The sequence below is a fragment of the Pezoporus wallicus genome, unplaced genomic scaffold, assembly GCF_028554395.1.
Source record: "Pezoporus wallicus isolate ANWC-B61680 ecotype Strahan unplaced genomic scaffold, APGP_CSIRO_Pwel_v1 contig_818, whole genome shotgun sequence".
Classification (NCBI taxonomy): domain Eukaryota; kingdom Metazoa; phylum Chordata; class Aves; order Psittaciformes; family Psittacidae; genus Pezoporus; species Pezoporus wallicus.
This window is the reverse complement of record NW_026636248.1, coordinates 293,378-312,878: the sequence shown is the minus strand read 5'-3', so window position 1 is coordinate 312,878 and position 19,501 is coordinate 293,378. Positions and strand designations below refer to the sequence as shown.

The window sequence follows — 19,501 nt, the reverse complement described above, 5'->3', positions numbered from 1 at the left end:
ATTTTGCTTTTCCTTGTCCCTGCTTCCAGGATGTCCTCATGTTTCTCCTGAATTCTGGAGTGATGTCATGGATGGGGAAAGCACTTTTTCCCAGTCTGGCTGCTTAAAGTGGTGAATTTCTCACAGTACAGATCCAGTCTGAAACCCTGGGAAGTTTCAGCATCAAAGTTGGGTACGAAGGCATCGTTGGCGCTGGCTTGTCACCACTAGATGGCACGGGCCTGCAAGCTTTGCGGGTAGAAGCCCGCTTTGCAGGAGAAAAGTGGACGGACCGTCGGGGCCAGTGCGGATGACCTGCTTTGCGACTCCTTGCCGCAGGGTTACAAGCACACTGTAACATTGTGAAGAGCAGCTTAAGAAATTGGTTGGCTTTGTGATTTTCGTCTTTTAGGTGGGTTTTTGTTTGGGTTTGTTTTGTTTTTTTTTTTCTGATGGAGATATTCATGGGCAAACCCCAAGTTCACAGGGTAATAAGAGATATAGGCAAGGCAGTATTTCCTAACAGGTGAAATGATTGTGAGCAATAGGAAGAGTCGGGTGTGTGAGTTTACCCTGAATGTGCACATCTGCCCCTGTTGAGTATGAAGCTGTGCGCACCATGGCCTGATCCAATGGGGCAGCTCTTACCTTCTTAGACATTGGCGGGCTGATAGAGACGTGAAAAGCTAATTAGCTCCTGCTTGTGCAAAAGGTAGTGCTTAGGAAGCCTTTTTTTCCCTCCCTTTTAATTTGTGTTAAAATGCCAGGGCTAGAGGCTTATCAGGCCTGGAGGACTCACTGCTGTGTGCATTGAGTGGGCTTTAAAAATAGATGCATCTCAGCTGGTGATGGGGTCACAGCTGTTGCTTTTCTGTGCATAAAGCTTGTGGTAAAGAAGCAGTCTTATGGAATGGGAGCTTGTTGAATTGTTCCTCTGGTTCCTTGTCATACACTTTCCTCCTGGGAATCCATGGATGCTTTCAGGTAGCAAATGCTATTTCACTTCACTACTTGATTGGTTTTGTTTCTAAGGATGTGAAACTGAGCAACGTTCACAGGGTACGGAGGTTTTGTTCTCCGTTGCCTTGCCTGGAAGAAGAGATTGGCATTTTCTGCCGAAGTTATTCCTCGTTCAGTTGATTGGATCAGTTGCTCCAAAAGCTTTGTTGGGTTTGCTGTGGAAGAGATGCCACACTTTCCTGTGCTATTGGCCTACTGTAGGACTCCAAGTAGAAAAAGGTATCTATAGCTCTGTCCCTCTGACAAGTAGCTGATGAGATGTAATGACTCCACGTGAAGTACATGAATTGTGCAGTTTATCCCTATGACAGCACAGTCTGGGGCAGGTTAATCTGCTGGAACACTGGTCAACTGCAGGAGTCTGTTTTGCACGGTAATGGTCTGGTATTATTGTGCTGGTCTGAAAGCAGGTGCGCTTTGTTTTCTCCGACGGCAGCGCAGTTGATTTGTGGTACAGGAGTAGCTTGGGAGTATCTTGTCTAGTCAACTGCTCCGGATGTGCAATTACTTAGCTCTGCATCTGGCACATGCTCTTCCTGTAAATGAGTGTTTGAAACTGTGTTATTATGTTTTTCCAGCAAGGCAGGGATGTATATGGGATTGCTTATTGGGAGGGAGCTAAACATCTGCTGAGCAACCGTATTTGTGACTCAAAGAACATCTGCCTGATTTTCCTGTCCTGACTCCTGTGTTTCTCTGCCCTCTCACAAGGATGGACAACGCAACTCAGAAATACCTTCAGGGTGGGAGCTCCTAAGTAAGCCCTCTGTAACGAACTGGGCTCTCTGCTGCTGTGAGCCCAGAGCTGATAAGAGAACTGCTGGGAGAATGGAGGCACAGAGATGTGAGCTACCTCTGTGCTTTTCCCTGGCACAGAGCACGCTTTGGTCAATGGGACTTCAGAGTCAGGTCTGATCCCATAGCCTGGGAAGTGGCTGGACTGGGAGGATTCAGCTTGGATGTGGGCTGTGACATTCGTAGGCTCAGGCTCCAGCACTCCTTTGGCTTGCTGAACCCTTGGGACCAGTGCTTTGATGGTACCAATACCATCTTCAAGCTTGATAGACCAAGAGGAGTCCATGAGTTTCTAAGGTGCTTTAGTGTTCTGGCTGTGACCTGAACCATGTATGTGGCCACACCAAGTTTCAGGAGGCAGGTGTTAGGGTCTGGGGATAGGATTAATCATCCTCAAAATTTAGGAGGCTATGATATGGTTATTTGCAGTTGAGCTACTTGGTTGCTCATGAAGACCTAAGGAGACCTAATCGTTGGAGCCTAGAGAGGGTTTATTGCATCCTAAAGTAGACTTGATCATATGACTTGGTCTCTATTCAGTTTGAAAGGGACCCTGAAGATATCTTGTATGATGTCTTGTTAGGTAGGCACGAGCAATTGCATCTGGGGTGTCTCACACTGGGAGCAGAGATGGGCTAATCCAACACAGAGCACTTGTGGGCATCACCCTCCTCATGGAGAAGAAATAAGCATTTTCATTTGTGTATCTCGGTTTCTTCAGCAGCTTTGCTCCTCAGATGGAGCTGTGTTTCTGTGTAATGCCCACGTTTGTGAGATGTGTGGATTTCCACCTCAACTTCTCAGTGTGCAGAGGCAGCTCCACACCTACTGCTGCTGGAGGATGGAAATGGTGGGTCCTGCAGCCTGATGAGGTGCAGCCCTGCTCTAGGAATGTTCTTTTGGTCATTGTAGCACTGCCTACAAAAGTGATGTTGGTTGGCAGCAGGGCTGTGCTCATTCCTTAAGTAAATCTGCAAGTGGACAACCGAAAGCTGTGTCTTGGGCAGTGGGGCCTGAAAATAATGGCAGGTCAGTCACTGCCGAGCACATGTGCTTGTTCTCATTTATCAAAAAATAATTTACTTTGAAAGGCAAGTCAACTTCCCCCACTGTGGAGTGCACACTAATCACAGGTACCTGTTTCCAGCTCAAATTGCCTCCTGAGATCAAAGGTGGGTGGGCTGCTCCTACCATCCTTCATAAAAACAAAACACAGGGTGAAAACACAGTAGAAGTCCATTCATGTTCATGGGCACTCACCATTGTGGCTTTTTATCTTTGAGCTTAGCTGGGAATAAAGGCGGACTTCAATCACTGCGCAGGGAAATGCCCTGGAGCCTTCTAGCTGCACAAAAAGTTTGAAAATATACTTTGATTCCTTTCTGCAAGACCATCTAAAGCCTGAGAAGGCTTTTATCTGCTCTTTCCCATTCTCTCTGCTCTCCTGTTTCAGCCTTATTGCTTGTCCTTCACTATAACCTTCATTTAACTATGCTTAAGTCTGCCTTTATATAAATAGCAGATGCTTCTGGGACACTGTTACTGCGCTTTCCTGGTTGGCAACGGTTTGTGTAGCCCTGGCTGCAATGTTCAGCAAGATAAAGCTAGCAAAGTAGGAAGCTATGAAGTGCCTCTTGGACTTGGTTTCCTGCAGCTCTGATCACTGCTTCTGTAATTAAGGGAAATTATAGGGAAGGAGAAAGAAGTCCCCCTGATCTCAGGGGACAAGCCTCCCATCACCAGCAAGGTTGTAACACCCCTCCGTTGGCTGGTGAAGCTGATGCCCCATGGGTGTGAGTGTGCATGGAACCAGGGAATTGTGGTTTTTATTTGGGCCTGTGGTATGTGCAACCTTCTGGGAGCCCACTGTGTGCGGAGGTGGCTGCGGCTGCTTGTGCTGCATCGCTGAGGGAGTGCATTGCGGAAGTGCTGAGCTTTATATATCATCCGTAGAGCTGATGCTTTGGGCTCCCCCGTTCTGTTTGTGCTGAAGTCAGCCTGATCTGTCGAATTGCTGCTTGGACAGAAAAAGGTGCCATCTCTTGGTGCTCAGCAGAGGAAAATAAACCCCTGTAAGGCAGGCAGTACATACACTGAATCCATTGCAGCTGCAGTTCTGTGGGTGCAGGTTTCCCAGGCACGGGGCTTTGCATGGGAACTCATGCAGAGGTCAGCAGCAACAAGGCAGACTCCTGCAAGGAACTCTGACTTGATGGACTTTGCTTGTGGGAGTGCAGGGCTGAGGGTAAATACTCAGGGAGGTGTAGAAACAAGAAAGCAAACAGCAGGTCCGTTCTTGGTTAAACCTAGCGTGATGCTGTCTGCTGAAAAGAGAACTGAAGAACAAACTCCTGTGAGGAGGTTACTATTGCAAGTTAAACCCCAGGAGAGGTGGGAAAGTCACATTCCTCTCAGCATTGCCTCTCTGAGCATTTCACTTCTGCTCAGAAACCTACAGTAACTGTGAGCCAAGACCATGTTGAGGTGGAGACATGGGTTTATTGGGAGGCCCAAGGAGCTTTTGTCTCCTCACTTCTTGCTGTGGAACTGCCAACTCCTGGTTTTCTGCTGCCATGCCAGGCTAAAGAGGATGGCTCTGCAACAGACATCAGTGTTCATGCTCAGCTATTCCCTGGTGGTTTGACCTGAAATTTTACTGGTGAAGCACTGGCACAGGTTGCCCAGAGAAGCTGTGACTGCCCCATCCCTGGCAGTGTTCAAGGCCAGGTTGGACAGGGCTTTGAGCAACCTGGTCTATTGGAAGGTGTCCCTGCCCATGGCAGGGGGTTGGAACTGAATGCGCTTTAAGGTCCCTTCCAACCCAAACCATTCTGTGATTCTGTGAAACTTTCCTTGCTGATCCTTTGCTCTGGGAGGCCATCCTCAAGTGGTCCTAGCCACTGACCTGGAAGGTGATGGGATGAAAAGCACCCTGCTCTGAAGCCAGCAGCTCCCCAGAGGCAATGCCATGGGAAGGTGTCTCCTCTGAGGTCAGGCTGCTGACTGTCTGGAGTAGGGATCCAAGCATGGTCACATTTGCCATTAGTGAGGCAGACTTCCACATCAGACAGTCATTTCACACTGGCCATTGACTTGGCTGCCAAACAGCAGCAGCTTCTTGGCAACTGCATAGGGACGCTGTGGCTCAGGGAGGGGAGCAAAGAGGCTCTGGTTTCTCTTCTAAACCGTTTTGGGTGTCCAGTCCCTGCTTTGTTGTTAGCTGACCTTTTTAAATTTAGCAGAGGAATAAACAAAGCACTTTCGGGAAGCAGCCCTGCATCACCAGCTGCCCCCTTGGTACACACAAGCCAAACCAGGCACATTGCTCTCAAGGCTTGCTCTGTACTTAACTCCCCAGCAGGACTGTCTTTTACAGCGGCTGAGAACTGGCCTAAGCATGGAGCCAGTCCCAGCCTCTTTTTCTGCTCTTTGCAAACCCAGGGTGTTCAACAGGAGGTAGGGCAGTGCCTTGGCAACAGTGAAATGGGACAGTAACTGGTGGGAAATGCTCTGTGATCCTTGAATGCTTGGCTGTTTTGGATGGAACCCACTCCCAGATAATGCTCAACTTGACATGTAGTAGAAGAGAGGTGCTCTCAGCATTGGGAAGGAGGGGAGGGTAGCTACACTAAGTAAAGTTGTTCTACTGGTTCCCTTGTGGATCATGGCTTCTCCAGTAAATGCTGGAGTCGGGGAGCAGGCCATACTGCATGGACAGTCACATCCATGTCCTGCCACCCCACCTTCTTGAGGGACTGTGTTGAGAGGAACTGCCCCGTTCACCTCAAGGACCAGTGCTGATGCTATGGTGAGGAGGTCTGGGATACAGCAGGAACAGATGCTGGCAATGGGGCAGAAGCATAGACACTGATGACTGTATTTCAGACTTGATCCCTTGTGTATCTGAGTTGGATAAATGCTTCAACTACTTCTTCTAGACAGGCAGAGAAACTGTCTGTCCCCTCCTCTCATATCCTCAAGTTCTCATTTCACCCTATAAGCAGTGATCACTGCAAAGACAGAAAGCGAACCCCTCATTTTAGAATGGCTTTGATAATATTGCTGCTTGCTAATACTTCCTTTCAATATGCTTAGAGAACTCTGAAAACAAGAAAAAATAAGACCAAGTGTTACCTTTTTTATATAAAAAGCTAGTCATTTAATCATTTTAAAATGACTCTCTACAAGATAACAAACTGTAATACAGGCTTGCAATAAAGGTTCTCCTTTTGAAAGCACAAACTATCAACATAACCACTAAGCTTCAAAACACTTTTTCACTTTCTAATAATACACAGTGAAAAAAAAAACAAACAATGGATAAAGAAATCCAAAAGAATCCCAAACAATACTAGTACAAAACAGGTTCAGGTGGATTGCTTTTCGGCAACTGGCTATCGGTTACCATTAGCATAACTGCACTTTCTAGATGTTACACCATAGCCAGGCACTGGAGCCTATTCTGGGCCAGCTGAGGTTGTGCTGGCTCCTGCTGCCCTTCCAGGAACGTTGGGCAGACTCTAGAAGTGTGACATTAAGATTGCTAAGAACAGTCTTCGCTCTGAAACAATACATTAAGGCTGCAAGATTTCATATGCTGCTGAAATGGTTTTGTTATGTAAGACAACAAATCCTGTTTCAGTAAGGCACGTGTTCGGATACAAACTAGGAAGTGAGAAGTTAGGCCAAAATGCCTGTTCTTGAGGTGCCACCAGTGATCCATTTGCTGATGTGAATGCTCAGAATACATCAATGTGGGACTATCTTGAATTACTCAAGGAGTGTAGTGTTTCTGCTTTAAAAATGCCAGAATCACCTGGAATTTACCTGAGCTATTGAAGCTTCGTTTCTAGTCTGAGGGCCATGGGTAAATGGCATTCTGATTTATTCTTAAGGGGTTCACAAAAGGCAACTGAGACAAATAAGCCTACGTGTGTTTTGGAGCAGCCAGCATACATGACATTTCTAATGCAGTCTACCAATCTGCTAACAATTTTTAAGGTTTAAATTGAAAATTACTGTGTGGGATTGTGTGTACTTACTGATGGAATGGCCCCATTAAAACAGAGGTCATTTTTAGCAACAGTGTAGTGCAGAAGGATCAGCACCTATGCAACAGAATTTGGGGTGAAAAAAAGCACCTAATAGGTGAATGGAAGTCTGAATTCCAACAGATGCAACTAATTCCCAAGAATGTGTCCTACAAAAATAAGTGCTATTTCTTCATTACATTGTATATATGCTATAGAGATGCTTATCTGTTATTTCAAATCAAGCTGTTTTCTTTCCATAGGAATTACATTTTGTATGTTAATCCCTCTGGAAGGGACTAGTATTTTGAGACGTTGCTCATCTGCAGCCTCAAAGATGAGATGAGTCCAATGGATTCTGGGATGCTTTTAGGATAACTCTTGAGTCTGTGAACAGTAAGGCTTTTGAGCCTGTTAAATCTAATTGCCAATGCAAGGACATATAAGGTAAACATGTATGAATTTACCTTGCTGGGAATCCATCCGCTTTCTGAAATCCCATGTTGCAGTTATTAGAAACAGTGAAATTTGAATGCTGTAAGATACTAAATATATATGATTCTGCCTTCCTCCTTAGAAGGTTCTGTTTCTTACATGGCCTAAAAAAGCTTTTCTTCAAAATGCTGTATGCCATGCTTGGAGTGTTGCTTTTTGCAGTTGTGCATATATGCCAGTCAGAATGATTGAATGCGGTACAGTGACAGCTAGAGGAGAGTTAAATTTCATGGCATTAACCTATAGAAAGTAACTTCTAAGAAGGGAACAGAGTTCTATGAGAACCATTACACTTGCTTCGTGGATTGGTACAAGTAGGTTTCACAACCAAGTCCATGTGCCAAAATCAAGACGGAATGAAACAAGAGGAGTGCAGCATCCAGTTAACAAATATACTGAGGAAACAGGCAGTATATACAAAAGATGCATGCTGCTTACCCGACACATAATCTTTAAGGTGCTTAACTGATGTTTTAGGGAACACAGCAACATATACATATATGCAGTGTATACAAACCTAAATGTGTATTAGAAACATAATACAGAACCAGATACACTCCCAGATCCCTGATTTCATTAAATTCTCTAACACGTAAGAATGTATTTAAAATATTCCATTAATAAAATCTAAAAAAATAAATGATAACATTTACACAAAAATAGCTCCAGTTTGCTCTTCTGCTCTGCCGCTCACGGACTGGGCTCTACAGAATCTTATAAGGATGCCATTTGGACCAGCGAGAGTTTGAACAACTGTGCGTGACGCGACAGCTCTGTCACTTGGTCCACCATCTTCTGCAGGGCTGCTGTGCTGGGGTAATGCAAGGCAGCCGTCTTGGTAGCCAGAACCACACTCCTCAGCAGTTCACACAGCTGATTGCTGGAGTTCATCACTTTGTTGCGTATGTCCTGAGTCGTCACTTGCCTCGTGAGCATGTCCCCAATGAACACAAGTTTGTGAGCGCTCAAAATGACAAATTTGCTGTGAGCCACGAAGATCCGGGGGGGCTGAGAAGTGTTGATGCAACTGAAAAAGGCATCGATGGCATTTAGGAGGGAGTTGAAGTGAGTCTCACATTGGTCAGAATAGAACAAAAGCAGCTGGCTGTCACGGGAGGTGGCAGCACTGTTTGCAGTTTGGAGAGCTTGAGGTGGCTTCCATTTTGAGATGTCATTCTCTACTGGCTTTGTGATCTCTTGCTCCAGACGTTGAAACTGATTGATCTGAAAGGCAAATTAAAAATTCTCCTCAGAGAATATTCACATAAGATGTTGTGTTACGTATTACAGTTTCACCTTATGCCTCGGGGTACTCCTGGGTATCCTAGACTGACCTGTGATAAATAAAAAGTAGTATTATGTTTTCTAAGATCTTTTATTTTGGAGAGTGAGGGGTAATCAAGCACTCTGGTTACCATAAATCCAAACACACAGAGTTCAGATGAGAAAAAACATCTAAAATACTCTATTTGCATAAGAAACCCCAAAGCACAAAGCCTCATGAATTTACAGGCTGCTGCTCACTTGGAATGTTCTGAAATCACAAGTGAGAGAGATGGATCCAAGTGGCAACAACTCCTACACAATCTTTAAAAAGCTGCCATCTCTGTGGGATTTTGAGATGACAAACATTTAACTCTCACCTCTGCATTGCTTGTACAATTTTCTGCCATAAGACATGGCAAAAACGTTATTGAAGAATTAATACGAGGGCAATGTGATAGCTCTCAATCTCACATGACCTACTTTTTGGCATTTATGTTAAGCACAGTATTTAAGTTGATGCTATTGATGTTCACTGAACAGATGTGCAGGCATATTCAGCACGTGTATGCAGTGTGGTGCAGTGACTAAGGCACTGGATTGCAGGTCAAGAAAGCCATGTTCTCCAGCTGGCTTTGTGACTGACCCACTGTGAGACATTGCAGAAGTCTGTTTCTCCTCTGTGGTAAACTTTTAAGACATAGAATGCCTTTTATTATATGTATGCACTGGGCCCACCACAGTGGTGCATTGTATAAAAAATAATTAGTCTCTTAAATTGAGATGGTTAGAAATTGTTTTCAAGGGGAAGGCTTATACCTGCCACAAGAAATGTTTTAAACAGAGAGCTGTGTCTGTGCTTACACTCAATTACGAAGTGGCAAAAAGGAAATGACGCGGGCAGAGATGCTGATCTGCAGAATGGCTACTCTGGGGTTAATACTTAAGATTTCTTTGCCATAAGGAATTGTTGACACAGATGCACAGGGCCAGGAAGGTGCTAAAATCTTGATGCTCACCATTTCCCATTTGGAGCATGACAGTGCATGTCCTTGTCCTTTGTGTTGATGATCCATTAATGGTAGAGCCTGACAGGCACAAATTCCACTTTGAAAGAAACTAACCAGGAGCTGCTGTTTAGTCAAGGCCTAATACCTGCCATCTTCACAGTCTAGCACCTGGGACTTTCCAACTGCATGTGCTGGCACTCATGCACACCTCACAGCCATGATGCTCACTGCTAAGGGAAGGGCCCCTCCTGCTTTACTTGACCATTACTCCTTATGTGCAAGGAACACTGCATTTTAAAGTTGTTATTGCACTCAAGCAAACATACCTGATGGTGCTCAAGCTCCATCTTGCTCTGCTTCATGATATTTTCCTTTTCCAGCAGCTCCTTCTGTTGCCTTTCAAACTCTTCTTTCCCCTGTTTTGCATAACATAAAACACTATTAAATCAAAACCTCCTGAGCTAAATGGCAACTCATAGGTCAAATAACAGGCTTCTTTGTATTGGCTTTTTCACTGTTAGTGCACTACTATCAGTTCAAAGAAAAGGATTGTGTGGCAGAGAAAAAGGCTATCACTATCATGTATACAACAGTCTTATCTGTGAGGAAGTGTTTGCCCTGCTGAAACTACTTTTCAATATTCATTAGCATGACAATCTGATTGCTACTTTCCTGCAAACACAGGAAAGCACAGACAACTCTGAGTTGACCTTGTGCAGAACATGACATTAGGTTTACCCACCTGCAGGTGAACATAATCGTAGTCATCCATCCAGCTCTTTTCTGAGCTCTCACTGGTAGTATTGTGAGGGTGCTGACCTTTATTCAGGAGTGGAGGAAGGGAAGTGCAGTGGTTCTGTGCTTTTTCTCCATGACGCTGCATATGAGGATTATCATAAACATAGTCAGGAATGTTTGTGATACTCTCTGGTATGTTTTTGAAACGTGAGCTGCTCAGTGCCTGTTTGAAGAGCATCTCTGCATTGACGCTGATGGTAGTGGTCAGTTGCTTGGCATCGTCTGGGACTGTCCTCGCCACCATTACAAACCGATCCAAGTCATCACACTTGCTCTGCAGTCTGTTGACAGCTAGAACATTCAAAGACCAGTTGTAGCTGTTCAAGTCGTGACTGGTTTGGGTAAGGATCTGGTGAGAGTCCTCCAGCCTTTGCACCTCCCTCCTCATTTTGTTAAGGAGGCTGAACTCGGACAGGCAGGAAGCATTTGCTGCTGATCCTTTTGCAAACTGGAGGTACTCCAACAGCGACTGCTCTACCTTATCCACAGCGGTGTGGATTTCATTGATGTGTTTCTCCATATACCCGTAAGATCGCCAGTCTGCTGTCACAAAAACCATAAGGTTATTGACAGCTGTCTCCACCATCTGCTGGAGACAATAAAGCCTCTCTATAGCAGTGTCTGGATCAAGGATTAATCTTTTGTCCTGTGCAGTTGATGCTGAGAAAGAAGAGTCTTTTGATGTTGTTGAGGATGTGGACATGTTACTCCTTGTGCTTCCTGTGCTGGAGAAAGACAACCTATTTATCCCATCAGTCACATCCTGTAAGCCTTTAGTGTCTTGGAGGACTGGTGGTGGCACATCATATACACCTTCTCTTCCTTCTGAGATGAGACTTTCATTGAGTCCTGTCTGTTGTCCTGGGAATGCAACTCCCCTTGGGGTATCATAAACATCTTTTTGAGGTGCAATTTGCTGCCCAAGAAAATGGTTTTGATGGTTCATAGGGATGTCATAAACACCATGTTTCTGTGGCACTCCATCCGACAATAAAAGGCTCTCAGGAGGAAATTTATTAAGTTCTTTTCCAGTTGCTTTGGTGATGGGAGGAGGAATATCATATACTCCTTCTGGTCTTGCACTGTGGCCCACTGCAGATGAAAAATCCTGCACATTTTCCCGCAGGCCTGCATCGTCTCGGCATGCAGATGGATGCGTTCCATAGACCTGATTCACAGAAAGCAAACCATGAAACCTTTGGCTAGAATAGTAAAGTATTTTACATCTTCCATATGGCCTATAAAATGATGGGATGGAAGATCTGCTATTGACTTTCATAAAATTCAGTTACTTATCCTGAGTTTGAGCACCCATTTTAGTATCTCACGTTTTAACATTTACCTTGCTGCAAATTCTCATAAGCAGCAAAATTGAAAAAGGCAGCATGCTGCCACAAAGATAATGTAGGTCTAATTATCAATTCACACTCTAACATTAATAATGTTGATGCAGTACTTCACTTTACCAGTTTTAACAGTTTAAAAACCTAAGGAAATCTTTGAATCTCCTTTTCCTTCAGGAAACTCTTCTTTAAATATGTCTTCGATCAGACATGAAAGTACAGGTCTTGTGGAAACAGTATAATACTTACCACTTTGGCAGGTGGTATGTCATAGACTCCTAAGGATTTTGCTTCTCCCATGGGAACTGGAAGTGCAGGCCCCTTAACTGATGTGGGGGGAATGTCATATATCTAAAGAAAGAATAAATTTGTTACAGAAAGAAGTCACCTCAGGAAAGCTCTAATCTCAGACAAGTTCTCTTGGTTTCTGTATTTCCTCTTAAACAGCCTTCAACTTTCATATGGGAAAGCTGCTTGGATTTGCCTGCTATTTCAGACAGCTGGGAAGAAATGCACTTAGCTAGGTGGGAAATTGTGTGGATGCCAGGTTGGAGAGGTCATCACAGTCAACACAGCTGACTTCCATCCTGAGAGTTACATCAAGGCCAGTCTATTACAGATACCTGTTGGGGTGAACAGGGAAGCACTATACTCATGTGACCAGAACTGATCACACTCTTACTGATTGAGATTTAGAGGGGTTGAGGAATACGCTTATACTAGTACACACCAAACTCTCTGAAGCTAAAACTGTCCCTATCAGCATCAACCATCTGCTTTACTGGGTGCAGTGTAAGCTGCTGCTAGCAGAGAGTGCAGCTGTCAGATGTTTCAAGTGTTTCACTTGGTGGCATGTCCTACACTACAGTGGGTTCTGCATGAAGTCTAAGGCCACTGTCTGAAGGTCTCTTAACCCAGACTTCCCAGCATTTGGTGTCAGTTTTTTGTATGTACTAAAGGGTTTCAGTGTTGTTCCCGAGGGCAGTAATCTTAAGGACTGAATGCTAAGGGTGTTCCCCTGAACAAAGATGTATTTCAAGTTCAGTGACATGGTGCAGTAGATATGTGGTGAAAAAAAACCTCCCTGCATAGCAGCTGTTCATTTAGGCAATGATTTTACCCTTACTGAGTGAATTACTGTCAACTAACAACAAAGTAAGGGGAAAAAAAAGTGTCCCTAGGCAGCAAGTTTATTCTGTTTAGATACACTCTTTGATCAAAACACAGAGAACAAATGGGATTTTCATGTTTGGTGTGCTGCCAAATCTTAGTCAACATCAAATACAACTTTGAAATACTTCTGCACTCTGTGAATAAGCCACAGTATTTAATTAAAACATATTTTATCTCTGAAATGAGAGAACTTGCTTTGCTCATAAACTTCTGGTAAACATTCATCACCTTTTGTGCCCTGTCAGTGCTGTTGGCAGTTTTATTGGTACCTACCCCTTGGAGAGGGCGAACCGGGGGGATATCATAGGTATCCTTCTGGTATTTTGAAGGGAATTCATAAACATAACCTTGTCCTGACCTGACTGGAGTTATTACCTGTGAGATAAAAGAAAAAGAGGAAACGTAAGTCTTTTAGGATCTTGCCATGTTCTTTTCTGTAACTACATAGGGTATAAACAATCCAGTACTATTAACATTTATGTTTTATGTAGCAATGTTAGTGACACAAGCCTACATATACTTCTGACAGTTGAATGCTGCAAAACGATTGTTAGAAGCTATAAATGCACCATCTTCTCCTTCCAGACCAGTTCTGACACAGCTGCTTGCTAGTGCTACAGTATCTTCTATTTGTCATGCGCAGATTCTCCAGCAGGTCGAAGGGAGCTTGGTCCCTTCTTTCCACTAACTGCCTATTAGCACAGACAACATGAAGTGACAGCTGCACCACCCACTCACTGAGATAAGGGCTATGTATACGCTGATCCTGTTGAGGTGTTGAGTATCCTCACTTACTGACAGAGGTGTAAAATACTATGCTCAGGCTCTGGGAATCTACTCCTTTGACTGTGGAGGTATTTCCCACCTACTCTGGCAGGACATCTATGTTCCTGTGCTCCACAGGACATTAGCATAACATCCTGAATAACTGAGTGTGAGCTGTGGCTTGGAAATTCTTTACATAGAAAGGCTATGCTTAAACCGTTCAAAGCAGGACATTCAACTTTGCTGTCTCTGGTTTGTCTATATTGGTGGCTAAGCCATTCTTGAAGTATATAATGCGAGAAGAGCTTCTGGGAAAAAAAAAGGTGGTTAGAATTTACATTTTTTTTTTTTTTGGTCATTTTCTAAACCATTAACTACTATAATGACTTCAAATAAAATTTGGTGAAAAATAAATACCTTATGTGCTGGACAGCATCTGCATGGCAGAGTTTCAGTATAGTGTGGTATAAAAGAAATGTTACCTAACCCCAAGAAAGAGCTGTGTTTATAGTGGAAATGCTGACATCTTAACCTCTGCTGGTGCTACTTAGCTCTAAGAAAAAATAAAAATACTGTAACCTGAAGGCATAAAATGGCAAATTATATAGGCCTGTACACGATGTGTCTTTGTACTCAGCTGAGGAGTATTCTGTACCAGAGCTACCTGTCTTCAGAAATGTATGCAAGATGTACAACAGAGTTTCTGCCCAAATGCTCAGTAAAGATCATGTAACAGTTTTTGCTGTAAGGAATCTTAGCATCCTGGTCAGATTTTACACTGAGTTTTGCTTGATTGAGGTCTGCAGCGAAAGTCCTTGATGCCAACCTGCTACCTCCTCTCTGCTATGTTAACAGCACAGGCTTTCCCTCTTCTTTTTACTTGCTGCCCAAATATTGCTGTGTAATCTCTGTCCCTGTACTGTGAAACAAACACTTGATTTCCACAGACACCCTCCCCGAGATGACTGCCATTCCAGTATACAGTACATACACTGATTCAATGTGAGCAGCCTAAGGCAGCGTGCCTGGTAATGCCAGCCACTGTGTTGACTGCATGTGCTTTAAGAGAGGAAGGAGCATCCATGTATGGCAGGCACAGGAAGACAGTGGGTTTTGTTACTGTATTTCCTTGAATTAGCATCAGAAGACAGGAACTGGAACTAGTATGGCCTCCAGAGCACTGGGTCAGTTTGCTGCCCATGAGAGAACTCTGGCTGGATTGGATGTGGGATTACTAGAGTTTACATACATACCAGATTTTAAAAAAGAATCTAAAAATGTACTGAATTTATGACAGGCCCTTCCTCTCCCAGAGAGTCATCTTCTGCAATGTAAAAGACAGAACTTGTGAGAAAGTTCTTAAATTACTGGAAGCTGCCCATAATGAATCACTCCAGACATTACCCTTCCCAGGCCACTCTCACATAATTCTGGGATTATTTTGTTTGCCCAAGAAACTTGTAACTTATCTCAACATTGCTTCCTCATGCTTTTCTGCCAATGAAGGCTTGTGATCAGACCAGCATAGTTTGCTGTGTATTTTTTGCAACCCCCCCTTCAAGTCAGGACTGAAGGATGTGGTTTTAAGCAATGTTTACTCAGAGGTTCCTTCATGAGGCTCCAAAACTACAACCATGGTGCTGCTTCAATAACGAGTCACTGGGTGTTTAAAAATGATCCTCCAGGATAACCAACCATGCACAGTAAATACAAAGGGCTGTTCTCTGGGTAGCCCATCTCTGCTAACTGTTCTGCTATTGTGAACACTGGCATTAGGCTACTTGCTAACATGCTAGGAAATTGCTTGACCATCCCAAAGGAAAAAAACAACAGACTGTTCATGGCAGGCAGCCAGAGGCCCCACACCAGCCCTGGAAGCAGGAAGACCAGTGACTGTTGCAGTTTGGCTCTGCTTTACCTGCCAGTCACTACCTAGCTGGACAAGGCAGGAGTCAGGCTGTGTCAGGCTCCAAACATACAGGTCCCTCAGACTGAAATTTTTATAAACCTGTGTTCTGTTGTGGTCTACCCCAGAAGCAGAACTCTGTTGTAAATCCAGAGCAGGACTAAAATTTGACTGGATCTCCTCCAGGTCTCAGATGTGGGATGCTTCTTACAGTCCTGCCCATGGAAGCAATGTACAACACCTGCAGAGGCCTTATGGCAACTCAGTTCTCCACGGTTCGCACAGCACTTTAGAGAAGCGCCTTTACACAAACTCAGCAGTAACTGTCCTACCCATCTCATACCTGAGTTCATACAAGATACAAGACACCACCTCTTTCCTTGCTCAAATAAGTCATTTCCATGAGCAAACTCAAAAGAAGTCGCAGGCCCCTAATAAAAAAAAAAGGGAGCTGATGTGAGCAGCACAGGTAACAAGGCACAGAACCACAGAAAGTTGGGAAAAACCTTTAAGACCATCAAGTCCAACCATAAACTGAACACTGCTAAGTCCACCACTAAAGCATGTCTGCACGCACAAGTAAAACCACTTGCTCTTGTTGTTATAGGTAAACATGATATTTTGCTTTTGTAGAAAGAAGCCCTGGTGGCAAACCAGATTATATCCTTACACCATGGACCCTGGAACATACATGGAAAAGAAGCTCTGTTCATGCCCAGTATTTGCAGAGGGATCCTCCCTCATTCTGCATAGAGCAGTATCATGCAGCTGCAGTTATTCCTGTAGCTCATCCTTAGAGACCTTTCCCACTTTTCAAAAAAAGGCCGACATACCAGTTGCTGTATGAAAGGTTTACAGTTCTACAAGGCTGCTGGTTTTATTTACTGTGCTGTGATACAATCCTAAATAACCACACTAAAGCTAGGCTGGCCAGATCAAAGAAGCTGGTTTCAGTCACCACTGCAGGACTTTTTTTATCTTATATCTTTCACTCTTTCCCGAGTTGCAAATCCAAAGTAGTGGTCAAGCAGGGTCACTCCTTTATTTGGGTGTTTCTGGCTGTTGTTAAAGGAAGTCAGAGATTAAAATGCAAAGTGCCTGATTCTGGGTATTCACCATAAGTACAGCCTGCCTATATGGGTGACTGTGGACAGAACACCTTACCGGTCTGCAGGGCTGCACCTAGCAGTGCACTCTACTTAAGCTGACATTTATTTTCCAAATAAGACTGCATCAGAGACTTTTATGCTTGCTCCTTTTTAGGCTTCTGAAAAAGCTATATGAAAGACAGAAAATACAACTTTAAGAAAATCAGCAACACCCAAGGTTTGTTGATAACATGAAAGAAAGCTTTTTCCTCCCAGTGACTCAAGTATATTTTCCTGTGTGGAGGATTATTACCCAGTAACAACATGCTCTGAGCAATTTCATCCTAAAATCCTCTACAAATGCTAATCTGGCCTCACTGAGTACAAGAAGAAGGTTTCCTCTGCTTATCTCAACCCCTCTTGCCTTCCAGCACTTTTCATGAGGTTAAACAAGCCTCTGGACTGCTCGTTCCTGGTCAATTCAGAACAGAAGCAGCTCATCACCAAAACATACCTTGAGTGAAGGTTTTGTAGCAGCAATTAATATAATACCCATGCTACTGGCAAAGTGAAAATGTGAAGCATGTTCTGACTCTCATGTCCCCAAGACAGGACCACATATGGGAAGCCAGGACATGTGGTCGCACTGCTCTTCTGTATGAGGAAGAGAAAAGTAGCTGGATAGGTGAAGTAAAAAAGTTACCAAGCCTGGTATTTTCAGAAGTAACTTTTGATTTTGGATATTCAACCATAAATATATTAAATGAGCTTGTTCCTTCTGAATTGGATACTCAGCCCTCTGACAGCATCATTGAACCATTTTTGTACGGGTTTGAATGTTTGATGGCAGTTTAGTTTTGAAGATGGACTTGAGAAAATAGGTGGCTACAAAAGAAAAGTTCCCCTTATCCCACTTCTGGAACAGGGATAGCAGCCCCATCTGGTACTTACTTAGGACTTTATTTCCTAACAAATGTCACTGAACTGCAGAACTCATGAGGAGTCTTTTTCCTTTTACCTCTTCTAAGAATGCCTGTGGTCATCTGAGCTTAAATAATCCTGCATTTCAAACCAGCAATTTTCCGTGTTTACGCACTGAAGGAAACAGATGGTCTTCCCACAAACTATCTAGCCCAACATTCTCAAAACATTGTTAACCACTTAATCCGTGCAGAGCAGCTAACAGGCACCAGGTTTGGCTCTGGTGAAACGTGTAATGAGGCTACTTCAAACTCCAGTACTGCAAAACAGAGAGAGCTTAGAATAAAATTTGCTCTGTTCACGTTGAAGATGATGCTCTTCCAAAAGCAATTACCTGGGTCTTTTCCATGCCAATGGCATGTTCCTAACCAAGAAAAACTGCTGAATATGCATGTACTTTGCAAAATATCCAGTCCTGTGGGTCATTAAATTCCTCTTCCTTAAACATATGGAAAAAAAGCCTGTCCTACTTCTTCTAGGATTAAAAGGGACATTAGGCTGCAACACAGAACACTCCTAAGGCAGCAACAATACAGTTCTCATGCTTATGGCACACGTATAACACTGTAGTTTACATTGTTTAACAAGGACAAAAAGTGAATGAATTCCTAGGCTTGTAAGGAAAATAAAACAGCCAAAGAGAATATGGAAAAATTATAAAAAAGAGATAATTAGGGGACAACTCCCTAATCCCTACTGTTTTGATCTCCTAGACCTTTGGAAGGCAGTAGCAGCAGCCATTGAACGATGCCGGATCAGGCAGTAAGCCACCTCTTGGACCTTCTTTCTGTTTTGCTGCATGTACTCAGGAACTGTGTCTCCTCAAATGCTTTTTTTGGGGTCAAGGTTCTGTGGCTAAAATGAACTGCAAGAAGGTTGTGTTAAAGAACAGTCTCTAAGCTAATCATGGTATTTGAACCTGACTCACTGGCTAAAACTCTATCTTTTTTACAGTAAGCACCTAGTGTTTCCTCTCCTGTCTTTCGCAAGCTGCATCAAGATTTCCAGTGACAGATAATGAATTTCCTGGCGGTAAATACCTTTTGTATCACTTAGTATTGTCTATTGTAAAAAAACGAGCAAAAATGTTTTTATGAAGCAATAGCCTGGACCTACTTGCTATATACAATGACATACAATGCATTTCCTAGCTGTCAGTGAGTAAAGGTTGGGGTTTCATTCTCACTTGTGCTAAGGATACTCATTTTTATAAATGTTTGGTTTTGTAAGCTGCTATCAGTTTTAGGATTATGAAATCATAACACTTTAAATAATGTATGAACATTGGGCCAGTATAAAATGTTCTAACATTTTCTGCAAAAACTGAACCACTGGAGAGCTTTTGATCAAGGCTCACAAGTTGAAAGAGAGGGGAGGAAGCTGTAGAGGCATTTCTTCTAGTGCACTAGGCTTGCAGCTGCAGCTATGAGTTGTTTCTAATACTAGGAACCCAAAGGCAAGAGGAAATCAACAAAAACGTATTTTCTTTCCTGGGCTGAGTAAGTTACCAGCTCTACTAAGTAGCGGAAAGAAATGTGGTATCAATGCACACAGTGACACTGCCACTTACCTTTGATTGGGTGCTCCTCAGTGAATTTTCTGAGAAGTAAAACTCAAGATGTGTGAAGATAAGTATACGTGACAAATACTACCCCGATACAGGACTGATCTATTTCTTGATACTGCTTCCATCTTCAAAATACCTGCTGATTTTCTCCTATGTTTTACGTCCATTTGTTGTTCAAGACCTGTACCTATGAATATCTGCTTTTCTCCTGTGACTGCACGTGCTCTAAGGTTTAAAGCATGTCCAGATGTCACCAATTCATGGTGTGTTAAAAATTCTTAACTTTGA

The 19,501-nt window shown here is 43.5% G+C and overlaps 1 protein-coding gene across 1 annotated transcript in view; it reads right to left on the bottom strand.

Annotated features, from left to right (window-relative positions):
• Positions 1-7,753: 7,753 nt before the first annotated feature.
• NEDD9 (neural precursor cell expressed, developmentally down-regulated 9) overlaps positions 7,754-19,501 on the bottom strand; it is a 36,883-nt gene continuing 25,135 nt past the window's right edge. Inside the window, exons 3-7 of the mRNA XM_057399252.1 lie at positions 13,180-13,281; positions 11,983-12,084; positions 10,335-11,558; positions 9,919-10,008; positions 7,754-8,543 (exon numbers count right to left, since the gene is read on the bottom strand). Coding sequence (XP_057255235.1) covers positions 8,034-8,543; positions 9,919-10,008; positions 10,335-11,558; positions 11,983-12,084; positions 13,180-13,281 — 2,028 coding nt within the window. The 3' untranslated portion in view covers positions 7,754-8,033. The remainder of the gene's footprint in view (positions 8,544-9,918; positions 10,009-10,334; positions 11,559-11,982; positions 12,085-13,179; positions 13,282-19,501) is intronic.